This window comes from Strongyloides ratti (assembly GCF_001040885.1).
Source record: "Strongyloides ratti genome assembly S_ratti_ED321, chromosome : 2".
Lineage (NCBI taxonomy): Eukaryota > Metazoa > Nematoda > Chromadorea > Rhabditida > Strongyloididae > Strongyloides > Strongyloides ratti.
In genome coordinates, this window is record NC_037308.1 from 2,650,186 (window position 1) to 2,677,333 (window position 27,148).

Below are 27,148 nucleotides of genomic sequence, written 5' to 3' on the forward strand. Positions count from 1 at the left end.
TATTATATCAGATTAGTCGCTAAAATCAGAATCATCTCCTTTGTTTTCAAAGTCTGAGTCTTTTTCTTCTTCAGTCTTTTTAGGAGCCTTTTTCTGAACTTCTTTGATATGAGATTTTTGAAAAAAGGTAAAAGAAATTGGTACTTTGGGAATAGAAAGAATACCTCTAAAAATAGTATCTGGGATTTTGGATATATCTTTTGCTGAATGATACCAAAGCGATAAATCAGAATTTGTGTCAGCTTCATCTGGAGGATTTTTAATTTCTCTTCCATTAACACATCTTTTGCATTTTAATTTATCGTGAGTATCACTGTTTGTATCTGTTCTTAATTCGAATAACGATCTCAATTCATCAGAACTAAAATGTCTTTCTACTTCTGTTTGCTCATCAACAACACATGAACTAAGTGCCTTTTTGTGTGTTTGTCTTTGAAACATTTTCTCTTCAATTGTACCAGTTGCAAGAAAACGATAGACATAACAAGTTTTTTTTTGTCCATCTCTCCATACTCGAGCCATAGCCTGGTCATCATTGGCTGGATTCCAATCTGGATCAAACATAACCAATCTATTAGCTCCAATAAGATTCAAACCACATCCTCCAGCTTTAGAAGAGAGTAAAAATATGAATATATCACTTGTTGGATCATTGAATTCACTAACAATTTTACCACGTTTTTTAATTGACATTGAACCATCCAGACGAACATATCTATACGACCTTATTCTACATAATTTTACAAATGTATCTAATGTTTCAGTATAATTTGAAATTAATACAAACTTATCATTAGTCTCCTTTCTTGTAAGTGCAAGAAGGTAATCAAGAATCCACATCTTACCAGACCATCTTGGATCTAATTTTGAGTCTGAAAAACCGGATGGAAACTTGCAATTTTCAAACCCAGGTTCTCCTTTTTCAACACGATTAAAAATTAATTGTGGATGATTGCAAAGCTTTTTTAGACTGGTAATAAAAGTAAATGCTTGTCCCGTTATGGCACCTTCAGATGTCTTTTTAGTAAGATCAACTTTTCTAGTTGATATTAATTGTTTATACAAGGATTCTTGAAGTTCAGTGAGATTACAACAAACAACAAATTCATATTTGACAGGTAAATATTTAGTTAATAGAGCAGATGTTCTTCTGATAATACAATGACTTACTAAATTCGACAATTCTTGAAGCTTTTCCTCACTTAATTTTCGTTGTTTATCATCAGACAATGAATCTCTTCCTTTTAAAATAGGATTTTCAAAATTTTTTTTAAATTCAATAGCTGATCCAAGCATTCCTGGATTAACAAAATTTATCAAACTATAATATTCCAACAAATCATTTTGAATTGGTGTTCCAGATATAAGAATTCTTCTTAGACACTTTAAACTTGACAAAGCTTGATAAGTTAAATTTTCATTGTTTTTCAAACGATGACCTTCATCACAAATAACCATTCCAATCTCACTTTGACTTAAAATATCAGAATGAATCCTAAATGTCTCATATGATATGATAACAACGGGAATTGAAGAATATAAACTTCTTTCACTCATAAAACGTGTTAGATTCATTCTTATTTCTTCGCGTTTTCCAGAATCTATTGGCATTGGATTAATACGACCTTTTAACCATTTTGTTATTTCATTGTCCCAATTCTTTACTAAACTACTTGGACATACAATGACAGCTTTATTGAAAGTTGGCTTTCCTTGTGGACTTTGTCTCAAAAGAGTCCACATCAAAGCGATACATTGTAGTGTCTTACCTAAACCCATTTCATCAGCCATTATACATCCAAAACTATTCTCAATTTTTGATCCAGTTACACAATCATACATAAATTTAACGCCTTCTCTTTGATGTGGTCTTAATATATTTCCTAATAATGGATCTACAACAACATGAACAAGTTTGTCTTTTTCATCAATTGTCCTTTTTTGTTCTTCATTTAACTCAGGTGGTGAATAAAGTACCAATGCATTCTCCAAATAAGGATCCCATAATGCTCTTTTTACACCTGGTTTTCGCAATCCTAATGTCTTTTGCGTACGACCACCACTATAACCATTTATCGGAATTTTAAATTTTGAACTCAGTATTCGTTGGATAGTTTTTTCATGTTCAACATAATCATCTTCCGTCATTTTTAAACGTTTTCTTAAAACTTCGACACCCATAACCTTACATTTGGGAAAATATGTGTCACATGAAACTTGTGGATAATTTTCAGCTTTTCTTTTTAATTCTTTTGTTTTTCTATTAATTTTTTCACTATATTCGAGTCTTGCTGGAGTAACTCCATTTTCGTAAGATGGCGCTAAACTTCGACGCTAAAAAAAATCGGTAAAAACAAAACAAAAAAATGAAATTACCATTAGGAAAATAAATTAGTCAAAAATAAATTATTTATGATAAACTACTAGAAATAAATAATTATAAAAAATTTAATTATATGAGAACATTTCATTTTTCGTAGTAAAGATTTTCGTGATAGAATTAAAAAAATTGGAAAATCGTAATTTGATGTGGTTGTCCATATTTTTTATTTATCTTATATTTATTAAAAAACTTTATAAATTTTTTGTTTAGGCTTATTATTGCCATAATGCTTCATTTTTCTAAATATGGTGGGAAGGTTCTTTCGAATACATTATATAGATCAATTACATCACATACAATATTAAATAATAGGTCTAATATTGTAACTAATATGCAATGTAGAGGAATAACTACAAAAGATATTTTTAATTCTGAATCTTTACAGGTATACAAAAAACATTATAAACATGTATTAAAAATTTACTTTAGAATTTCAAAATTCCTGAAGCTCCGCAACCACCTCTACCAGATTCTTCAATTGCGGAATTATTAGAAAAAGGAGAATCTATTCTTAAAAATTTAGATTTATTTGATTGGTACAAACCAACTGGATACTTAAGATACGGAATGGAATATATTCACATGAATTTTGATATGCCTTGGTGGGGTACAATTGTTACATCGACAATAGTTTTGCGGTTACTTTTAGTATATGTTCCAATTCTTTCACAAAGATATGCAGCAAGACGATCACACTACCGCACAGAGCTGAAAGAATTTGCTGACCAAATGAATGAAGCAAAAATGGAAAATGATAATAGAAAAATGCAAATCATACTTTTAAAACAACAAAAATTTTTTAATGAAAAGAATATAAGTCCATTAACCCAATTAGGAATAAGTTTTTCAAATGGTGCTATTTTCTTGTCCCAATATTTTGCTATCAAGGAATTTACAAATGTTGATTATCCAGGTTTTGATGTTGGTGGTACATTATGGTTTAACAATCTATCATTACCTGATCCTTACTATATTCTCCCACTGATAACAAGTCTAACAATACATTATACTATGAAAAAGGGTACAGAAACTGGAACTGATGTTGATCAGCTTACTCCATTTTTGTCATTTGCATTATTGTATGGCCTACCATTTGGCGTAGGTATTTGGAGTATTACTTGCCCATCTGCTATTGTATTATACTGGGCCACATCTAATACTATTACCCTAATTTACTCAATACTTTTTAGAATTGAACCTATCAGAAAATTGCTTAAAATTCCAAAAATGATACCCCCTGAAAGTAAGAAGACAAATCCAATTCAAAGTATCTCGGAGTCATATAAAAACTTTAGAAATCTAAATTCTAAAGAACCATCACTAAAAGATATAAGGGAAAAAGATTTTTTGATTTTTAAAAAAGCTGGAAAATCTATCAATGGAAAAAAATAAATCGTAGGAAAAAAGATTGTTTTAATAAATCTTAGTTTATCATAGTTATATTGTTAATTATTTTTGAAAACTGTATTTTTTTATCTATTGATTAAAGATATTTGTTAATGGGACTTTAAAATAAAATTTTTCTTGTTAGCAATCTCTAGACTTTTAGAAGAAAAAAGTATAAAGATAACTTCTATGATTCTTTTATAGAAAAAAAATTATATGAAAGGATATAGCCTATATACCAAACTTTTTGATTTAGATTCTTTTGTTATATTATCATTTTTTCGATGACATTATTTTCTCAATCACATTAGATGATAATGTCATCAGATAGAAGTTATAAAAGAATTATTTTTTCTTACAACATTTTTATTTTTTTTTTTTTCAGTTTTTAACTAAATCTTTCTAACCTAGTCATGATTGAGATACCACTAATCAGAAAAATTCTTGATGTCTTCAAAGTAGCAAAACTTGATGATCTGTGTGATCGAATTAATTACTTTTACACAGGAACAATTTTAATGATGATTGCAATTTTTCTTGGTTCAAGACAAACATTTGGAACACCTCTTACATGTTTTATTGAAGCACAATACAATTCACATTGGATTAATACGGTGCAAAGTTATTGCTTCATTACTGGAACATATACTTTAAGAAATGAGTCACTGTTTGACTTGGATTTAACTTATGCTGATGAAAAAGATAAGATTTACCACAATTATTATCAGGTAAGAAAAAGTAACGGTTTTTTTATTGTGAAATTGAAAATATTTTACAGTGGGTTCCATATATTTTTTTTATTATGAGTATAGGATTTTATCTTCCAAATTTTTTATGGAAAATTTACAATGAAGATTTGGATGTGGATTTTCAAACATTATTGACACTTGCATGTGAGTCAAAGAAAGACTATGGTGAGAGTAAGAGAAAGAAGCTTAACTCAGTTATTAACCATTTGAAGAAACACCTTAATTCAAATCCAAACATTCATAGTAGTGGAAAAAAAAGTTTAAGTTTTGGAAAAAATGTTTTTTATTATTATTTTATGGTTAAATTTATTTATATTTTTAATCTAATTTTTCAATTATTTTTTCTAAACAAATTTATTGGAAGAGGTAACTCAATGTGGGCTATATCAATTTTCAATACACTTTTTAATAAAAATCCTCACTTTTATTCACAATATTTTCCTAAAGTTGGTTTTTGTGATTATAAAAGAATTGATGTTGGAACTGTAATGTCAAATCATGTTGAGTGTACTTTAATGATAAATATATTAAATGAAAAAATATTTATGTTTGCCTGGTTTTGGAATGTTATTCTTCTTCTCATTACTGTAGGTAATGTTATTTATTTTTCTGTCTATTCACTTGTTCCTCAATTGAGAAAAATTTTGGTTTGGAATGCATTGAAGCCTATCAGATATTACTCCTGTATTAGGAGAATTGAAAAAAATAATCCAGAATTATTTGGTTGGTTTATGATGATTTAATATTTGTAAATAAATGATTTTATTTATTACAGATGAGATAGATAATGAAACAGATCAATTTCCAGAGGATTTAAATATCACATGCAAGAAATTGGTAATTGAAAGGAAAGATGAAATTACCACTAACGGTAAAAAATAAATTTGATATTTCATTTTACTTAATAATGTTTTTTAGTGTTAACAAATATTGACTTGTTCGACCAGTTTGTTGAACATGGGCTTTCATTAGATGGAGTGTTATTTACTCGTTTTTTGGGACTTCACGCTGGTTCCTTTGTAACATGTGAGATTCTTTATGGTTTATGGCTTTCATACGTTTATGGCGACACATTAAAGAAAAAGAAACGTGAATTTATGGATCATAGTACTATGCTACTTTCTGAATCTGTACTTCCATAAAACACATTATATATTATTTTTTAGAATTATTTATTTTATAGTACATCTTTTAAATATTATTTTATATTTAATATTTATTCTAAATAAAGTATATTATTAAATTATCCATGAATAATAGAGACAATTGATTTTCATTGTATTTAAATAATAAGTTGTATCTTTTTTTTTATCAACAAAAATTTTTTTTTACACGCTTTATGGGACCATAACAACTTTAAATTTATTAGTTGAATTAATGTCAACAACTAAAAAAAAAATTTAGAAAAAATTTTTGCAAATTTTGTTTAAAAGTTTGTTTTTTTTTTTAATTTTTTTAAAAAAAAAAAACTTATGATTATAATTGACAAATGATGTATATTATAGAAAATATTATTTTATATTAATACTTTAATGTCATTTAATATAGTATATTCAACGTTCCAAATGAATAGTTTTTATCTCAGAAAAAAACTAATGAAAAATACTAACAAAAAAATATTTTAGTGTATTTTATAAAAACATACTTAAAATAACATGCTTATATTTTGTTTTTCAAACTTTTTTTCATTATTAAATTGTACATATATAATAATTATTTTATTATTAAAACATTATTTTAAAAATTATAGCATTATAATATATTATGATATTTATTTATTAAGTTAAATTTATTAAAAGAAAATGTTCAATCATCTTATCATAATAATTCATTTTTTAATTTATTAAAAATTTAAATTAACGAAGAAAAAAATGACATTTTTTCATGGGTATATAATTTAGTTTTATCAAATGTCTAAGAAATAAGTGAAATGGAAAGATACATTTAATTTCCATAACATTAATTTTATTTTTAGCACTTCAAAAAATATATTAAATTTTTTTTTTTGTTATTATTTTATATGAAAAAAAAAAGTCTAATGTATATCATTATTATCAATGGTTATTAATATATTGTTCATTTTCCAAAAACTTATAATCAATGTCTTTTTTTTATATTTTTACTATTTAATTAAATGGCATGAAACGATTGTGTTTTAATATTTTTTTAAATGATATCCCATTATTTTAATTTATTTTTAAAAAGTTAAATGTCAAACTTTGTTTAATAAATAAGAAATCAACATCTAAATATTAAACAAAGTCAAATGAGTCATTACCATTTATCAAAACATTATGTTTAAATTTGAAGCATTTTATTTTGAAGATTAATATTATTTAACAATACTTCTCTTACAACCAGCTAATATAATTTTTTTTCTAAAACTTGGTCAATCCATTTATTATTGATAAATAATCTTTGTAAATGTTGTTCTTTGTTTATCAACATTATTATATTATTCTCCTTTTTATCCTTTTATGTTTTCTAATATAAAAATTTTTGTTTCATCTCTCCCCCCCTCCATTTATGCACCATTAATATATCTATCTGTATTTGCGTAAAAAACCTTTTTAATTGAGATTTAGTCTTTTTGTAAATTTATCAAGTATAAATATCTATACTTTTGTTAGTGAAGCAAACAAAGTCTATATCTAGCCATATTAACATTTTATTTTTATACCACGTATATTGTAAATTAATGGACATTTTTTTTTATTAAGTAACTGAGAATATTAATCACGAGAAATTCTGTGCATAATTTTAAAATGAGGGATTGTTATAATTTGATGTATTTGTACTTTTATTATCGTTTTTAATATCAAATTTTATAAAAAAAAAAATTATCTTTTCTTTTTTTTATAATAACTATTATTATGCTAAGATTTATTCCAATCCATCTTTATAATGTTTTTTTTTTGTATAATTAAGAAATTTCCATTCATCTTTAACTATAATAAATTTGTGATGAAATATATTTTTTTTTCTTATATGTAACAAAAATAATAATTTTAAATTAAAATATAACTAGTAGAATAATAATAAATTATTTTTGTCAAATTATAAACTTAAAATTTTAGATATAATATTATTTTTATTTTTTTGTTAAAATTACGAATTTTAATAATAAAAAATTAATCTATTATTACCTAACTCTATTATTATATCATCTCAAAATGATAAATAGTCTGTGTTTTTTTAAAAATTTACATGCTTAATTTTATAACCTGAAAATTTATTGTTATTTATTATAGTTTTTAACCAAAGTTATAATTTATAAAACTGTTGACAGTTATTTTATCATTTTCTTGACACAACCTCTTTTATGGCTTGAAGGCCTATATTATTAAATAATTGGATATAGAAAATATATATATTGAAAAAAAATAAAATGATGTCATTTAGAATTGAAGAAGCGTAGGAGTCTTTTTAATTATTTACCATATCATTCTATTGTTGTAAGAACACATCTCAATAGTCTTCACTTTATCAGTGTTAAATTACCAATAATTTTTATTTTGAATAAATAATGTAATTAGAAATGGCAATTCGCTTTGAGATATTTAAACAAAAGCCTATATAAGTCAATTATTTTTATTTCTAAAATAAAAATCCATTTTTTTATTTTATTTATATAAATTTAAAACAACATTTACTTGAAAAAATAATAATGTAAAGGATTTTTTTTTTAATTATCTTTTCTATTAAACTAGGATGGTATTTAAAATATTGTCAATTGATAATCTTTAAACTATCAATAATTTTATTTTTAATTTACATTATAATATGACAATATACAATTCACAAAAGGAATTAAAAATAATGAGCATAGGTTAATCGTGATCTAAATTAGAAAAAGAGTCTCCCAAAATGTTGTTTCTTATCATTCCTAATCAAGATAATTCACTATAATTCATTCTATCTTAATTTCAATCAACCATTCCATTTATTAATATATATAAAAATAAAATATGTATATTTCAGTCAATATTATTAATTAAAGTTTTTGTATTTAATCTTTTTAATAAAATATTTATAGTCATCTGACAAAATAATAATTTCTAATATAATAGTAAAATTCTTTCATCATTTATGTACCTTTTTTTTTAACAAATATTTAACCTACTCATATATTTTAAATCAGTTACAAAATAATTAATGTAACGCCTATTCTAAAAGCTCTTTTAATTTTATATTTTGTTATAAATATTACTCTACATTTATGGAATGTATCTACTTTGAACTAGATATCTTTATTTTTTTTTAGCAATAAATATCGTTATAAAAAAGTTTAGCCAATTTTTTTTTATCAACAAATTAATCAAAAATAGAAAGAAGAAATAAAATATAAGAAATAAAGAGATATATTATTTAAAATGACACCAAAAACTAATATCATGTTTAGAGGCAATCTTTAAATAAGAAAATGGATATTTTTGTCTTTATATATTATATAATCTTTTGATTGAATATAATTTCCCTTTTTATTGTTTAAATAATTATAATGTAGAGCAACAATTTTAATTTTATTTTTCATTATTATCTATTTAACCCCATCTCCCAAAACCCTCTTTTTAATATTTTATTTTACTTAGCAATTTATATTTTGTTTATTCTTGCAAATTTTTAATAATTTATTTTCCTCCTAAGATCTATTTTAATATAAAATCTGTTTTTTTTTATATAAGATATACTTACTGATAATAGACATTTAAAAATTATATGTAAAAATAAAAGTGCATGTTACACACAGCTGGTGCTTCCATTTCCTCATATTAATATTTATATTTTACTTTTTAATTGTAACTATAAATAAAGTTATATCATTCTAATTTATCACATTTTTATTTCATCTATTTTTATAACATTAATAAAAGTATATATATATATATATCTATATTATCAAATAATGGATTATTATTATTCATAACTTTATAACTTATTATATATTTTTATTTTAAGCTTTTGTTTTTAGTTACAATATAAGGTATTTTTTTATCAAATTTTATTTATACTTTTTATCCATATGATAAAATCTAGTTAACTATATTTCAAAGATTTATTCTCACTTATCACTAAACTTATTTTTTTATAACTTTATTTTACATATCTTAACAGGAGGAATGTAAAGAATATAGACATTTATAAAGCTACAAGGAAGCACTTTATATAAAAAAAAAATAAAATTTTACTTACTCACCAAGCTATGCCGTTTATATGAATATCAAAATTGTCTATTCATATTTCAAAGATTACTATCAATTTCTAAATATAATATTACAAGAAAAATTATCATTACATCCAACTTAGTTAAATTAACATGTTTTATATTTTCTTTTCTCCTTCTTTGTCAAAAAATAATTTGACTTACTATGTCCATGTGACGTCATTCATTTTGCTATAGCCATCTTCATTAAAATATTCATCACCCACTCTCCTATCCATCATTATCATCTCCTTCTCCAAAAAAGATATACAAATATTTATAAAAAAAAATATTTCATTCCTTCTTCTGTAATTGGTAAGTCTCTTAAATATTTTTCATAAAAAAAAGATGTTTTTACTATTTTTCTTGACAACTCCTTAAAACTTGCCTCATTAAAATTATATATCTAAGAAACTTCATGACTTTAAAATTTCTTTTTTATTATGTTATGTTATTTTATATTCTATACTTTTAATATTTCTTTTTTTTTTTCTTCCGTTATAAAAATAAAATTAAAAAATGTTTTACTAAAATTTCATAAAATATTTAATGACTAAGAAAAAGTAGAACTCTAGTGAAAAATGTTAAATATCATAATTTATAAAAAAAAAAATTCAAAGAAATTTTTTTTATTCAGTTTCAAGTTTATTTAATGCATGAAATAATTTTTTTCTTATTTCACCAGTTGACCTTTTTGAAAGTATTACTTTTGTAGGGGAAGATACAGCAATGTTGTTTGGAGAGTCAACATCCCTCTTTCTTTTTTTAACCTCTGACGTAGGAGTTTTTAAAAGGTTATTTTTAAAATTTGATGGCATTCTCCATCCTTTTAAAGGTGACTCAAATAAACTTTTTTGTGGACTCATATTACTACAATTTATCTTTTCATCTTTATCATTTTCACTTTTTTCTACCTCATCAATATTACATTTTTTTTTAGATCTTTTTGGCGTCTTGAGATTTCTCTTGACAATACTATAAATAGACGGCTTACTAGCTATTTCTTCTTCTGAGACAATCGTTTTACATTCTATAAAATGTTTCCTTTTTAATAGTGCTCTCCTTTTGGCATCTTTTTTTTGAAAATGTTCTTAAAATATTACTAATGTTAAGACTTTTTTTTTAAATATATTATTTTAACATACCCCGAATACTTACTGGAGCAATATCATAGTCATCCTTTTTTGGGCTTCTACTGTGTATCTTTTTAAAAGCTTCCCTCCAATTATTATATTCATTTTCATCCATAATAAATATATTAATATAATTATTTTTATACAAGAAAACTTTATAGAAAATAGTAAAAAAAAAAAAAAATAATAATAATAATAATATAATAACAATAAGTGGAGTACTTTTCATCTTTGTCCTCCTAAAACACGATACAGGAAATCGTTGTAAGATAGGTTAAATTAATTCTACTTAACACTTTAAAATTTCATTCTTTTTTCTATGTTATTAAACATTGTCATTTTTTCATTTGACGTCAGATAATTTTTCATGGTATATTGATATAATATGTAAATAAAGACATTTAAAATGATACCTAAAGAAATCATCAATGTATACATAATTAAAAATTAAAAGCAATAATAAAGCATTCTCCTTATCAGATTATATTATGTTAAAATTTTTAGTTTGGTTGTTGATCTCGTTTTATGCATTAAATATTTTAAAAATATTCACATTCCATAAACATGGTATGTATTGTGAAATAAATAAAAATTCTTTTTAAATTAAAAGAAGGACACATATGTTTTAATATATATTTTTTACAATAAACATGAACTTATTTTTGCTACCTCTTTTTTTATTATATATTTTTTAAACTATTACATTATAATCTAACATCATTTTACTCCTTTATTTGGAGTTTTTTTTTTCTATATTAATTTAATTTGTTATTTTATGCACTCCAATTAACTTTTCAAACAAGTAAAAAATAAAGTTTATTTTTTCTTAAAAGTAGATAAAAAAAATGACTAGTGTTGTATGAAAATTAATAAAAAAAAATGTAATTGTAAAATCCATTTTATTAATGAAATGTGCTTCAATTTAAAATTTGTATAAATTACTCTATAACATGTAAATATATATGTATTTTAATGTTAAGTTATTCTTCTGTCATATTAATACATTTATTTATGAATTCATTGGCTAAAATTTTACATTTTAGAAATAGGATATAAATTTTTGTAGTAGCATTTTTTATTTTTTAAATTATTTTCTTATACTTTGTGTTCCAAGAGCAATTTATTTTACACGTGTGACAAATTTTTATTTAATGATTTATTTAATACATTTTGAAAAAAAAAGAAAGAAGGTTCTACTTTTTCATTTTTTATATATTTTGACTTTTTACGTAGTCAACATATATATTTTTTTAAATATTTTTTTTTTAAAAATTAAGTATATTTATTAGTATTTACTTAAAAAAAAAAAGAACTCGTAATATTTTTTATATGTTTTTTATTATTGTTATAACAATATACATTTATATATATATATATACATTTTATGTATATTATTACTTTCAATATTATAAATATTTATAACATTATATTTAGTACATTTTGATATATATTTTACTTCTTTTCACTCACTAAATATGGACTTAATAGTGTCAATTTTTCTTAAACCATTTATCAAGACTAACTTATTATTATTATTATATATATATAATATATAAGAAAATTTTTTATATTCTTGATTATAAAATATTTTATTTTTTACCTTTTAAATTATTAAATTGTTTTCATCTACCATCTATAGCGTTATTATTTTATTTTAAATTGATGAATTAATTAAAATTGCTATCCAAAACAAATAGCACTTTACTTTTAAAATTATACAATTGATTTCAAGGCCTATTATTATTCTTTTTTTTTAATCCCACCTCTTTTCAAAAAATGTTTTCTTATTAAAAATAAAATATCGTTAAATATCTATTTTAAAAGTATAATACAAATTGAAAAAACAAAAACCTGCCACCAAAACATTTTTTTTTTGCCATTGTTATTTATTATATAAATTCATTTTCTTTATTACAATAATAACATTAATATATTTCTTTTTTTTTACTATTTAATATCCTATCATTATTTTTTGTTATTAAGAATTCTTTTTTGTATGAAAAATAAATAAAATGTAAATTAAAAAAATTTATGATGTTTTTTTTTGTTAAAATTTTCTATATTTTTATATTACTATATTTTTTAATATAGTAAACATATAATAATACATAACGTAATGAATTTATTTTTCATGAAACATATTTTTTAAGAAAAATTTTTAAAAACTCATAAAAAATTTCCAAAATGTTATCAGTGACATTTTCCATTAACTAGATGCTTTTATTTATATAATATTTATTTATTATACAATCAGCTTTATACTTTTAATAATAACGTTCATTTTAAAACATTTACATATTTCAAATTCTTTTCAGTCATGGCTGGACAACTTAATGGCCATTTTTTTATGTGTACAGAAACTTCACCACGTTGTTTTGTCATTCAAAAAGTTTGTTTTTATTTATTTAATATTAGTTTATTTTAATATTATTATTATTATTATAGTTGGATGCTTCAACAATAACTCAAAAAACTCTGTCAAACGTGGCTAAGAATCTTCCACAAAATAATGGAAATGATCAATATCAAGTCGATCCTTCTAATCCACCATTTCCAAATCTTCCATATTGGTTTAATGATGAAATTGAAAGAAATTTAATTCAAATATCTGAAGGTTTACCACCATCATCAAATTATAATAGTAATAACAATAATAATAATAATAATCAACAATCAAATGATAATCGAAAAATTTCCTCTATACCAAACATTCAAATTACTGAGGATAACAATGAAAACATAAAATTAAATTCAGAAAATAAAAAGTCACTTGAAATAGATAAAAAAATTACTGACCAAAAGTCAGAAACCAATATAACAGAAGATGACAAGGATAAAGAACTTGAAGAAAAACTTAGAATTCAATTAGAGTATTACTTTAGTAGAGAAAATTTAGCAACAGACAAATATTTAAAAGGACAAATGGATAGTGAAGGATATGTTCCTATAAAAATAATTGCTAATTTTCGTAAAGTTTCTGCATTAACCAATGATATTGATTTAATTGTAAAAGTTCTTAAAGATTCAAATATGTTACAAGTTGATAAAAATTGTGAAAAAGTTAGAGTTGGAGCAAAAAGGAGTACACTAATTTTAAGAGAAATTACAGAAAATAATGGAGAGGATGTATGTTTATATTTAGTTTGTCTCAGTGTCATCTTCTATATAAAAGTTAATAATTTATATTTATTTATTTATTTATTTTTACAGATGGTTAAAGAGTTACTTAAAGGTGGACCAGAATGGAAAAGAATTTGTTATGCATCAAATAACAGCTGGTATGTTACATATGATGATGATGAAAGTTGTGGTAAAGCTTGTCTAGTGATACAAGAACAAGCTAAAAGACTTGGTAAAGATATATCAGTTAGAATAAAAACTGGTGGTGTACCAATACATCATGAAAATCATCATTCCTCATCTTCAAATGTCTCGACAACTGCCTCTGGTAATATAACTACAAATAACAATACTTTTGTTAATGGAAATATAAATAGTTATCTTAATCCACTTTCTATTATACCATATTCAGATAATTTTTTAATTCCCAGTCAATGTCAAAATTATTCACCAATTGGGAAAAACAATTATGAAGGTATGAATTTTATTAATAAAAATTACTGTAAACCATCCATTAATAATGGATATAATTGTGGTAATAAATCTAATATTAATACCAATTTTGGTCTTAGAGGTTCAAATTCACCAAGACGATTATCACCATTACAAAAAAATAACTATGGTAAAAAAAAAATTTTTTTTATATCGTTTATATATATAAGTAATCTCTGGTGTACAAACTATTATTTTAATTGTAGTATAATTTTTCTTTGTGCTAGTACCATTTTTTATTTTTATTATTACATCATTTTTATAAGTATAGTAATTTATTTTTATTTTTTTTTTATAGACTAACTATATTTTTTATGCATTTTTTTGTAACATTATTAGTATCCCATTAATCCATCAACCCACGGGAAAATTTTTATGCCATTTAGTATTAATTACATAATTTTTTTTTTTTTTGTCTTGTAGTATTTATTTTTATATATAATTATTCTAATGTCATTTTTATTTGTAGGTAAAAAACATAATCTATTTTCTCCATCCAAACAAATAGAGAAAATGGATTTAGGACCAATTTTGACTTTATCTGGTTTTTATCCTACAGCTGCATATAAACCAAGTACAGAGGGACTTCGTGAAATTCCATTACCACCTAATCCTAATATTTTTATGAATTCAGGACAACATTATAGAAATAACAAAAATTCTATTAATATAGTACAATCTGGTGGACATAATATAACAAATAATAATAGAAAAACACTTACAAATGAGAATGGTTATGGTAAACGTACTGGTACCTATAAAGGATCTCAACATTACAATTATAATAATCAATTATCAGAAAATACTAAAAATAATATAGGAAATTTTCAAAGTTTTGTTAAACATAATAACAATACAAATTTTAATAATTCAAATATACATCAACAAAATAATTTTAATTCATCAGATAACAAAAATAATCATCAATTTAGTTATAATAATAACAAAAGTAACAATTCATTTAATGATAAAAATTATAGTAAGTTTAATGGAAAAAATTATATTTCTCCTTCAAATGAAGAAAATAACAAAAGAACATATAAATATAGTAATGAATCCAATTCATCTTCATCTTCAGGAAATTATGGAAAAGTAACACTATATAACAATGGTTTTCGTGGTATATCTACAAATACTGTACCTAATTATAAAGGAAAAGGAAATAATTTTAATTCTGGAAATGAAAGTTATAAAAAATATAATAATAATTATGAAAAAAGTTCTTCTAATAAAAATAAAAAAGAAGTAACATTAGATTTAAATAATGAAAAAAATGATGAAATACCTAAAAAGGTACAAACACAAAAAAATGATGAAGATAATAATAAAGTATTTTGGAGAATTAAAGATTCTAATGATAAAACAAAAGACCTTCCAAATAAATTTAATTCTGATTTTAAAAAGAAATCGAGAAATTTAATGAATTCTGGGAAATCATCCAATGATGTTGATATTTTTAAAATACCTGAAGAAGGAACTAAAACATTTGCATTTGAAGGAACTAAAAATAGTGAAAATATTTCACCAAATACCAATGATAAAGTTAAGGGAGCATTAAGTGAATTGATTAAAAATAATGAAGATAATATAACATCAAAACCACCAACACCAAAGCCCATACCAAAGTACAATTTTAATGAGGGTGAATTTCCAGTATTATGTGAGGTAACTGAAAAATTGGTTTCATCTTCTTTAAATAATAAAAATCAAAAAAAAGTTAACACGCCTAATAGTATTACTGTACAATTTAGTGATATTGCTTCTGGTAAAAGTAAAATTTCTTCTAGTCCAGATGAAAATATTGATGAAGGAAAAAATACTGTTAACAGAAAAAGTTATGCTGAAACATTGCTTGTAGATAAGAATTAGTAGCTTTTAAAATAAAATAAACAGTCACATTTATACTAACTTTATTATATATAATTGTGATAAAAAATTATATATACATATATATATATATAATCTAAAAGAAAGATGTAAAATATAATGCCAAATTAACCATCAGTATGAAATAAAGATAATATAATTGAAATTAGGATTACGGGAAGAAAAACAAATTTTAAGATCAATTTTGTTTGTTTAAGAAAAAAAAATATTATTATTTTATATACTTGTTTAAAGAAAGCTTTTAATTATTATTATCACCAATTTTATTTATTTTTTTTTTTTTTAATTTTTGTGTTGTAATATTAGACATATGTAATGAAAATTTGATAACGTTGTAGTTTTGTTATTTGTGTTTTAAGATTTAAAGAAAAAAAAATTGTTCTAATGACATGATAACTAAAATTTTGAAATCAACATCAAGTTATTTAACTAAAAAATATAGTTGTATTAGTGAAAAATAAAATGAACTTTTATTAAATAAAATTTGTTAGATACTATTTTCCTTGATTGCTAATTTACCAACAATTATATTTAGTTTAAAATAATAAATTTTAAAATCACTTTTTTTGGAGTTATAAAAAATTAATCTACCATAAATATTATAAAATTATTTCATTTACATTTAATTATTTTATAATGAGAAATATAATTACAAAGCATTTTTTTTTCAATAAATATTAAATATTTATTTATAGAATTTAAAATTTTATATATTTATGTTAAATTAAAAATATTTTTACAATCGGGTAAAATATTATTTATTTTTTTTTTTAATTTGAAAACTGAAATACAAATGATAGTTACAATGTGTTTATAATCTCTAATAATAAAGTATAAATTATAATAATTTTGTTTTAATCCTTCATTATTATTCTAAAAGTAAAAAATTTAATGAAAATTTAATATTTAAATGGAATAATTAAAATAATATATTTACATCATGATAAATTACTGATATCATAATAAATTAAATAAATAAATGTAATGGTAAGAGAAATTGTCTCAATAATTAAATTCTTCATAAAAATATGAATATATTAATAAAAAAAAAAGTTAATCAACAACCAATGAAATAAATTTTAAATTTTGTAAGTATTTTTGAAGGACTTAAACCATTGGAAAATTATAATAATTATTTGTCTTAAAAAGACTTTTTTTATTTTTTATAAATTAATAAATTAGATTACACATTTTTTTTTTTGTTAAATAAGATGTCACAAGATTTAGCAGACTTGGAGGAAGTCAAAAGATTATGTAAGTTTATACTATAATAAATAAAGATATTTTTGAAAAAATTCAGTTGACTTAAACAATAAGCTATCAAAAGTAACAAAAATTAATTCTTTGATATTAATTGAATGGTCTAAGAAAGTTGATGAGTTACGTGAAAATATTAAGATAGAGAAGAGTAATCATGAGATTCAAGCATTTGAATTGGAAAAAGAAAGAGATATAACATTACGGTTAAAAAAATTAAAATTTAAGAAACCTAATGAACTTCTTAAAATAAAAGAGTATGCAAAAGAAACTCACAAAATAAAGGATAAAATAATTGAGGTAAATTAAAGGATTAACAATAATTTATTTTTTTTTCTATAATTTTCTAGAACACTAATTTAGAAGAGGATTATATTAAAGCATGTGACAATTTTAAAATAACTGTTCAGAATTTAACTAATGATGTGAATACTTTTGAATCATCAAAAACACTTCAAACATCTAAATATGAATGTCAACAAATTAAGGAAAAAATAAAGGAATACATTGATAAAGAAAAGGAGAAGAAAGATGAATTAATGAAGTTATCAATTGAATATTTACATCCTTCAAATTGGAAAGAGAACTTAATCAAATTAGTAACATTACGTAAAAAAAAACTTCTTCAACAAACAGGAATAAAAATTGTTAAAGAAAATAATAGATTAATTGAAGAGAATACTATAAGCGAGGATAGACGGCAAAAAATTCAACAACTTACACAGAAAATTTTTGACGATTTACGGGTTTTTGATAAAAAATTTGGAATTGGTGATTTTATTTCTTTTCTTGAATAATAAATTTATTAATATATATGATATGATTAAAAAAATTTAAATTTATTTATAATTATTTTTCATAACATTGTATTTTTTGAATTATTAATAAATGTTTCAATTATATATTTTATATTTTTATCTAATAAAAACAAATATGTTTTATTTATATAAAATAAAAAATTATGGAATCCTATAAGTTTTTCTAAACATTTGAGAATAATTTATTAAAAATAAAAACTATTATTTATGATTGTTTAAAAATTATAAATTGATATATATGTATTATATCAATGAAAAATAATATAAACAAAATTATATACTTTAAATAAATAATTTTGATAAAAATATCAATTTTTTAATAATATTTATTTTATCTTTTATTAAAATAATATAAAAATTTGGTATATCTAGTAAAAGACTATATTAATTAAAAAAATTTGTTTTTAATTAATATTTTAAAAGAAAGTATCACAATTTTTTTTATGATTACTTTTTTGTATCAAAAAAAATATATATATATATATATTCCACAAATAATTTAATAAATCATATCATTTTTATTTTTAAAATATTCTTTATAATAAAAATACAATTAATAACTTTTTAATTAAAAATAAAATTTAATTGAAACCAATATAATTGAGGAATTCAATATTTATTACATTATTAAATATTAAAAAAAAAGTATTTTTGCATATTTTAATTTATAAAACTTTTTAATTATTATTTTTATCAATTGTAATAAATTAAAAATTTTATTGAATCCGGTTAAATGAAGTATCCTTCAAATTTAAAACTTTAATTTAAAGTGAAAAGTTTTACCTTATATAAATGACATATGTTTATAATAAAAGAAACAAAATGAATATTAAATAAACATGACAACATAAATTATTGTTAGATAAGATCAAGATTATAAAATATTATCAAAATTTTTATACATCGGTTTTCTTTTTATTTCCTGTTATTTAAAATCAGTGAATTATTAAAGTTTTATGTTAAACATATTACATATCAAAATATTACGCAATTTCTCATAATATTAAAGTTTGTTATTTCTTTGTAATTTGAAATTAAACACCTGCGAACTTTTTTTTATTGGTTTTAATAAAATATATTATATTTTAAAGCGGTATCTCTTTCTTTGATGTTGGTGTTAATTAACAGTTTAATTAGTATATCATCACACATTATTTTCTTTTTTTTTTATTTTTTATTTTTTAGTTGTTTTTACAAAAAAGTGTTGCCGAAACCATATGTTTATAGATAGTAATTAATTTTAATAACAAAAAAAATTTTTGATTAATTGATAGTATATTTTTTTATTAAATAATAATATTGGTATCTATTAAAAAGATATTTAGATTGTAATATTGTCTAGGGAAATATTTATTAAAATATTTGAATCATGATCCCTCATCGATCATATAAAATTAAAAATATGTTTAATTTCATTAAACTTCAAATCTCATTCTATGCAACAGATGTTATTAGTAAGTTAAACTATTCTTTTTACTTATTTGAAAGAAGATATTTTAAAATAAAAGAGATATATATTTAATATTAATGACTATAAAGTATGAATAAAAAAGTATGAACCATTATTGCAACTGTTCTCAGAACACTTATTTTAAATATGTACTGATGTGTGAGGAGAAACGAAGTGAAAATGATTTGATAATTAAGGGGTTTGTGGTTAAATGATATATATATAGTATTTAGTACATTATTTATTTGTGAACAAGATATAAAGATAAAAAAGAGATTTGAATTCAAAGATATATAAACGGTTGCTGCTTAATTTGTAGACAAAATAAAATAGACACATCGGCAAGATATATGTTGATGATTTTTATTTATAAATAATTAATTCTTAGTATACAGTCAATGATTTTGTATACTAATACTGTTTTAATAATTAATAAAACTATTACTTTGTTTGGGTTTACTGTAACTCTTCTTTTTTTAATATAAAAAAAATATGTATATCTACAAAAGTTTTTTAAAATAAATTTTTTAATATTTTAAATTTTATTATTTAATTTGTCTTTCAAATCATATTTTAAAAAATTGGACAAACTTTCAAAATTAATATTTGTTTCTGAATCATTTTTTTATGTAATGTCCCAGAAACTCTTATATCGTTTGGTAAAAACTGTTCGCTAATAGCTTAACTTTGAAAAAAGTTTTTAGCATTTTTCAAAAAAGTATCTATTTTTGAGAATTCATATTAGAATCCAATTTCTAAAATCATCCATTTATAGTGTTTTAAGAAGTTTTTTATCATACTCTGTTATACTAATAATTGTAAAAAAGATTTTTGATCTTTTTATCAATGGTAGTCTGGTGATTTTTGTTCATATAAAGAATTTCAAAAAATTTATCATTAGATAATTATTATAATTTTAAAAAAAAATATTTCTCTTGTGTTCTTGAAAACATATATAGATATATATATATATGTAATGATTAAGTTTTATTTAAGTTAATAAACAATCACGTTTCTATAGTTAAAACAAAATTTATTCATCTAAGAAAATATTTTTAAAAATTTTATGAACACAAATTTTACTTTTATATATTTAAAGATAATTAGTGTAATTCTAGTCTATAAAATGAAACAACTGTTCAAAATTATTTAAATGATAAATTAAAGTTTAAAAAAAAACTATTTGTACATAAATTTATTTTGTCCTCTTTTGTTATAACAATAAAAGGCAATTAATAATTGAATAAAAATAAGTCAACATCAGCATTGAGTTATTTATAAAAGTAAAATGTTGTTTCCAATAATTTATCTAAAAATTAAAGTTTAAATATATTTCCTCATACTATTCAAGTTTTATTAAAGTAATTGATTATCAGGAATCATCCTTGCTGCCATCCAAGGATTCATAAAATTAGGTGAAGCCAACATCATTGGATTCATCATTGTCATATTCATGTTCATATTCATATGTGGATTTAAAGCCATCGGATTAGGTGGCATAGGTAGACCTTCTGTTTTAACAAAATTAGCTGATGTTGGAGTTTGATTAAGATCTTGTAGTACTGTTGTTCGATTTAAATCTACCTCATTATCTGATTGATTTCCATGATCATTCTCATCTATTGATCCCATCATACCTGACGATGCAGGTGACGATAATACTGGAGTTCTTGAAGATGACATTCCATTGGAGGATGACAATGCTGGTGAAGGTGCTGCTCCATCACCTTTTTCTCTATACCATAAACATCTCTTCTTTCTTTTACAATGTTTACACCAACTTTCTTGATTCTGAATACCAAAACGAGCACGACATTTCTTGTTTTCACCACCATCTAAAATTAATTAATAATTAAAATTATATTAAAAAATATGAAATTATATATAAATTCATTAAAACCATGAAATATCTTTTAACATTATAATCCTTCTTTATTTACAATTACATAAGAATAGTAAATCTTAAGTACAATTGAAAGCTCTTAATTATACAAGATAAAATAAGAATTTGTCTAAAACGATTATTCACTTTTAAGTGAAGAGTAAATTAAGAGGAAGTAATCTTTTTAGTACCTTATACAAAAAAAAATTTTTTTCTGAAGAACATTGTCTTTTTAAAACTTCAATTTTTTTTTTTTTCTGTATTAACAAATATTAAATACTACTTCATTTTTAAAGGCATAACCTCTAAAGATTAATTACAATAAGTTAAAAATAATCTCTATTCCTAACATTAAATTAAAATCAAAAGATATATTTTTTTTTTCATCATAAATATATAAATATGAAGAATAAATGTAAACTATATATAACTTACCCATTGATTTTTCTCGCTTTGCCTTTTTTCGTTTTCTGATTGCGTAGTTATCTCTAGCTGTCCAATTGGGATACTTTTGCTGGTGATCTTCACGATCTTGTTTTGCCAGATCATAATATTTTTGTTGTTCTTCCTTAGGAAGATCATGCCATCTTCTACCTAATTCTTTATTTAATTCTGCACTTTGTTTTTCTTTATATTCAGCTTCTTCCAATAATTTTGGTCGATTTTCTTTCATATACCACATAAATGCATTTAATGGTTTTTTTACATGTTCTTTTAATTGTTTTTTTTCTTCATCTGTTTTCATTCTTTTTGGAGTATTACCATAACCACCACTTTCACTTGATGATGAAGGCATCATATTATTTGACTGAAAACGCATATTTAATGGATTCATTTGACCTTCCATACTCCTCATCATATTTGCAGCATACTGTTTAGCAACTAATGGATTTTGATAAAATGGTGATCCTTGTGACATAGCAGCCATATTTCTAAACATATTAACTGATGGTGATAATGCTTGTTGAATGAGATAAGGATTATAATTAGGAGACATTAAAAAACCGGCACCTAAATTTGGCATCATAAAAGGCATACAGGAAGGTGACATAGGTGATTGAAATGGATTAAGTGCAGGATTCCATTGAAAACCTTTTCTAGCTCCAGTCATCATATCAATAGGATTAGAACTTGAACGTGACTCTAATTCTGTCTCCAATGCTACATCTTTTTTGTCTTCAGTTAACTGAGCAGATGACTGTCCTCCATCAACATCATCTGCATCTGAACGACGAAATACTTTGACTTCATCAGCTCCATCATCAGCACTACTCATTGTTTTTAGTAGAAATTACCGAATCAAAAAAAAAAATAATAATATAGTTACAAATAAAAAAAAAAATAATTATACCAACAAATTATTTAAAATAATTGTTATAATATTTTTTGTATGTTTATAAAACTAGACAAAAAACAAATAATCTTGTCCAAAAGTGAACTTGAGCATCAATATAAAAAAAGTTAAGTTGAGATCCAAAATAAGGAGAAGCCTTAGGTAGAGGTTTTTTTTTAAAATAAATATTCTAATTGCCAACAAAAATAAATATTAAAAAACACAATTTTAGTTAATTAATATTCTCTTAAATATATCTTCAAATTCGATTTTTTTTTTTTTACAAAATTGTTTAGTTCTTTTAAATTATATCTGTCCTTTTTCTCAATAGAAGATAAACAGAGAATAAATAATATAACTTATTTTTTTATATCAAGAACAAAAAAATAGAATAAGAAGACTAATGGTATTTTTCTTTAAAATTTTCCAATATAGCGTTGTCTTTTGTTTTTGGTAAAAATATTACTAATATAAATACCGGGATTGAAAGACTTTATTTTCTAAAAAAAAAAAGATTGATTGTAAAAATTATCATCAAATATAAATATATATATAAATAAAAACGAAATATCATCACAGTTCAATGTCAGGGGGTATAAAAAGAAATACTTTATGCGGAGAAAATATAATAATGTAAATAAAATTTATTTTCTTTCTGAATTTACAAAGGTGAATGAAGAAAAAGACTATTAAATCGTACTTTGACCATAAAATTTCTAAAAGCAAAAAAATTTATAGGAACGTAAAAAAAGAAATATAGAAATAAAATATAGGTGTTCACGTATTGATGATAGCAATAAAATTATAATATCAATTCAGATATTCACACATAAACACAAACCATCATCATTCTAATATAAATACATTCTTTTTATCAAAAAAAAAAAAGTAGTAATAATTCTTTTATATAATAAAACATTAGTTTTAATTAAGTATATTTCCTTTAAATATAATTTTTAAAAAGTAGACAATTTTTTTTTTCACAAAAGATAAAAATCTGAGTAAATAATTATTGTAATACAAAAATTTATTTAACTGTCAATTATGTTTTAAAAAAAAAAAATTAGCATTAACCCTTAATTTTTACCCTTACCTTATAGAAGAAGGGGGCTATCTCTTATGTATTAGTTGCATATAGTATTATACAATTATGTATTTAGATTGAGACGGCCCCACTCTGTAATATACATAACAGAAGGTGCGCAGGGATGCCGCCTTCTTACAAACAACTTTCTCTTTACCACTAAGTATAAAAACAGATATAGGAGGACTCCACCACAAATCATTTGAACACATTTCTACGTGCCTCTATCTTATATAGTTGGTTGGCGGCAATCAAGTAAACTTAAAAAAGAATATATAGTTTGTCAAGAAGTAACGATTCCTCAAATGTCGTCATCTGCGCATTTTGGAATATGAGGAAAAAAAAATATAATATATATATATACTTTAATGGAATAAGAAAAAATAAAAACGGCACTAAAAATAGAGGTGGAGATTAAATAGAGGTATTTTAAATAAATATATATATACATATGAAAATAATGATGAACAATATAATGATATATATATATATTTTAATTTTACATTAAATAAAACCTTTTAAGGATAGGAAGTAAAAAGAAATGTTAAGATCAAACATCGTCTTTAAATAAAATTATCTTTATTTAAAAATTTATGATCACGATGGCATATTTATGATAAATAAAAAGTTACAACACCCTTAAAAGTATAATAATGTTTTAAATAAAAAAAAAGAAGAGATTACATAAAAATGATTATAACACTAAGAAAAAAAAAAGAGATGTCAAAAGAAAATTATAACACTAAAACTTTTTTATATTCTTATAAAAGACAATTAAAATCTTTTAAAAACTTAAAGCTTTACATAACATCAACTTTTAATATATAAATTAAAAAGTAGGAAGAAAAGTTTTTAGAAACAAAAGAAAAAAAAGAAAACAATCAAATTAATATATGATTTATTATTAATAATCAAGCATCTGACATATTAAAAAGATTTAAAACTTAAAGGTATATAAAATATCGTTTTTAATTATAGATACATAATAATTTCAACCTTCAGGAAGAAAATATAAAGGTAAGTATCTTTTGACAAAACTTAAAAGTGTAACTCTTCAATCTTTTATAAGCTAATTTAAAATAAAACATCTCATAAAATATTATCTTTTAAATTTTTGTATTTTGAGAGATAAAAATGAATAAAATATATTTTTGTATTAGTGAAAATATGAAAATAAAAAAAAAAAGAACTATTGAATGAGAGGATATATTTATGATAAAGATCAAGTGATAAATTTTATCTTTTGTAGGTATTTAGACTAATAAATGTATTGATAAAGAAATGTGAAAATGAGGAGGTGTAAATAAATGAAATTTTTATATGTTAAGCTTTTAGAAAGATTATCTTTGAAATTGATACTTTATATCAAAAATCGCACCTTATCAATTTTCACATAAAGCAATATTTATAAATGTATAGTTTATTTACAATTTATTAAGTTTTAAAGGAGATTATATAATAAAAGAATTTTAAAAAGTGAGTTTTGGAAAAAGATATTTTCACAGATTCTTTTTATTTGAAATGTATAGAAAAATTATTTAATATTTTGGTTTATTATTTTTTTTCTTTTAAAGTTATTTAGTATAGTTACTTTTATCTTTGTTCTTTATACAAAAGTGATAGTGATATATATATAAGTTAAAAAAAAAAGGATTAATTACTAAATATTCTATTATATATTTAATTAAAAATAAAAATTATATATTTTAAAAAAAAAGTACAATAATAATTCATTTATAATATATACTAATCATGGAGGTTTTTGTTAATTTGTGAACATGAGACACAGCAGGAGAGTATCTAATAGTTAAGATAACGGTCCATGTTTTGTTAAATAAGATTGTTAGGAAGATTTAAAGAACCTGCTGTTTTTGATAGTTATGAAGTGAAAATATAAAATAATAGAAGATGGAGTGCGCGGCAGGATTTTTGTAGAATAAGACACAAAAAGGGATATATCAGTTAGCATTTTATATATAAAGCATGTATATTACAGTATTTTGTATATAATAAAAATTATAGTAATATAGGTTTTGGTCAAGAGACATCATTTATAGTATTATAAAATGAAAAAAAAAAATTATATTGTTTTAAAAAGTTATATATTATAAAGAAAGGAAGTATTTAAAAAATCATGGGTGGTGAATAAAAGAAAACCTTCGACCAATAGTAAAAGCAAATAAAAGGTACCAATTATGCTTTGTTTTTATGATGAAAAGTGACAAAATTAATTGGCCTTACTATAATTATATAATGGAGGAATTCAAATAAAAAAAAATGAAATAGTAAGCTATATAATCGGGATAAATGAAAGAATAGTTAAGATAATTGGTTGTTGTAAATAGCAGCTCATAAAATGTATTGATAATGACCTTCTAAAAATGGAGTTAATAAAGCCATAACTGTCCTTTTTTTTTTCTTTCATTAATATTCTTTTCACAATATGAATATCTCATTTTACTTTGTTTTTAGCATGCCGAAATGTGATAATAATATAAGACAAATGGAAATTTTATTTTAAAGTATAGAAAAAAAAATATATTGTACTATTTTAAAAAAGACTTTTCTTTGATACTTGAATAAAATATACATATATTTAAATATATATATATAAGGGTAAGAATATTGAAGAGAAAGGAAAAGTTGGATTATGTTATAAATTACTTTTGGGAGCATCTTTTAACATGATTAATAGCTCTTCTCATGGAATTGTCATTTTTTTTTGTTTTATCATAACGTGTAACTCAATTATCTTTTATTGTACTTTTGGTAGAAGATTTCATATTTTTAAATAAAAAAAAACATTAAAAGAACCAAAATAACTGGGTAAAATATAATTAAACTAATACGTTCATCTTTAAATATATACTTCTATAGAGTTATCATCAATTCTTTAAGTGTTAACTCTAATTATTATGGTGGGTAAATATTTTAAGCTAATTTAATATTATGATAAAAAAATTCAATAAGA

The 27,148-nt window shown here is 22.1% G+C and overlaps 7 protein-coding genes across 7 annotated transcripts; 4 read left to right on the forward strand and 3 right to left on the reverse strand.

Moving 5' to 3' along the window:
* Positions 1-12: 12 nt before the first annotated feature.
* On the reverse strand, positions 13-2,471 carry SRAE_2000083000 (DNA repair and recombination protein RAD54-like; the record flags this gene model as incomplete). The annotated part of the gene is made up of 2 exons (XM_024651710.1): positions 13-2,321; positions 2,465-2,471. The coding sequence occupies 2 exons, from the start codon at positions 2,469-2,471 to the stop codon at positions 13-15; spliced, it is 2,316 nt and encodes a 771-aa protein (XP_024505360.1).
* Positions 2,472-2,609: 138 nt separating this feature from the next.
* On the forward strand, positions 2,610-3,775 carry SRAE_2000083100 (Mitochondrial inner membrane protein OXA1L; the record flags this gene model as incomplete). Its single annotated transcript, XM_024651711.1, has 2 exons — positions 2,610-2,768; positions 2,813-3,775. 2 exons carry the CDS (start codon positions 2,610-2,612, stop codon positions 3,773-3,775), a joined length of 1,122 nt encoding a protein of 373 aa, XP_024505361.1.
* Positions 3,776-4,182: 407 nt separating this feature from the next.
* Positions 4,183-5,660, forward strand: SRAE_2000083200 (Innexin family-containing protein; the record flags this gene model as incomplete). Its single annotated transcript, XM_024651712.1, has 5 exons — positions 4,183-4,497; positions 4,548-4,689; positions 4,966-5,241; positions 5,294-5,389; positions 5,437-5,660. 5 exons carry the CDS (start codon positions 4,183-4,185, stop codon positions 5,658-5,660), a joined length of 1,053 nt encoding a protein of 350 aa, XP_024505362.1.
* Positions 5,661-10,350: 4,690 nt separating this feature from the next.
* Positions 10,351-10,969, reverse strand: SRAE_2000083300 (Hypothetical protein; the record flags this gene model as incomplete). Its single annotated transcript, XM_024651713.1, has 2 exons — positions 10,351-10,811; positions 10,867-10,969. The coding sequence occupies 2 exons, from the start codon at positions 10,967-10,969 to the stop codon at positions 10,351-10,353; spliced, it is 564 nt and encodes a 187-aa protein (XP_024505363.1).
* A 2,202-nt stretch (positions 10,970-13,171) lies between these two features.
* Positions 13,172-16,335, forward strand: SRAE_2000083400 (La-related protein CG11505; the record flags this gene model as incomplete). The annotated part of the gene is made up of 5 exons (XM_024651714.1): positions 13,172-13,243; positions 13,300-13,980; positions 14,065-14,596; positions 14,936-15,445; positions 15,545-16,335. The coding sequence occupies 5 exons, from the start codon at positions 13,172-13,174 to the stop codon at positions 16,333-16,335; spliced, it is 2,586 nt and encodes an 861-aa protein (XP_024505364.1).
* Positions 16,336-17,564: 1,229 nt separating this feature from the next.
* Positions 17,565-18,407, forward strand: SRAE_2000083500 (Hypothetical protein; the record flags this gene model as incomplete). The annotated part of the gene is made up of 3 exons (XM_024651715.1): positions 17,565-17,607; positions 17,654-17,910; positions 17,961-18,407. 3 exons carry the CDS (start codon positions 17,565-17,567, stop codon positions 18,405-18,407), a joined length of 747 nt encoding a protein of 248 aa, XP_024505365.1.
* A 2,827-nt stretch (positions 18,408-21,234) lies between these two features.
* SRAE_2000083600 (Protein pangolin) lies at positions 21,235-23,036 on the reverse strand (the record flags this gene model as incomplete). The annotated part of the gene is made up of 2 exons (XM_024651716.1): positions 21,235-21,713; positions 22,196-23,036. 2 exons carry the CDS (start codon positions 23,034-23,036, stop codon positions 21,235-21,237), a joined length of 1,320 nt encoding a protein of 439 aa, XP_024505366.1.
* Between the last annotated feature and the right edge of the window lie 4,112 nt (positions 23,037-27,148).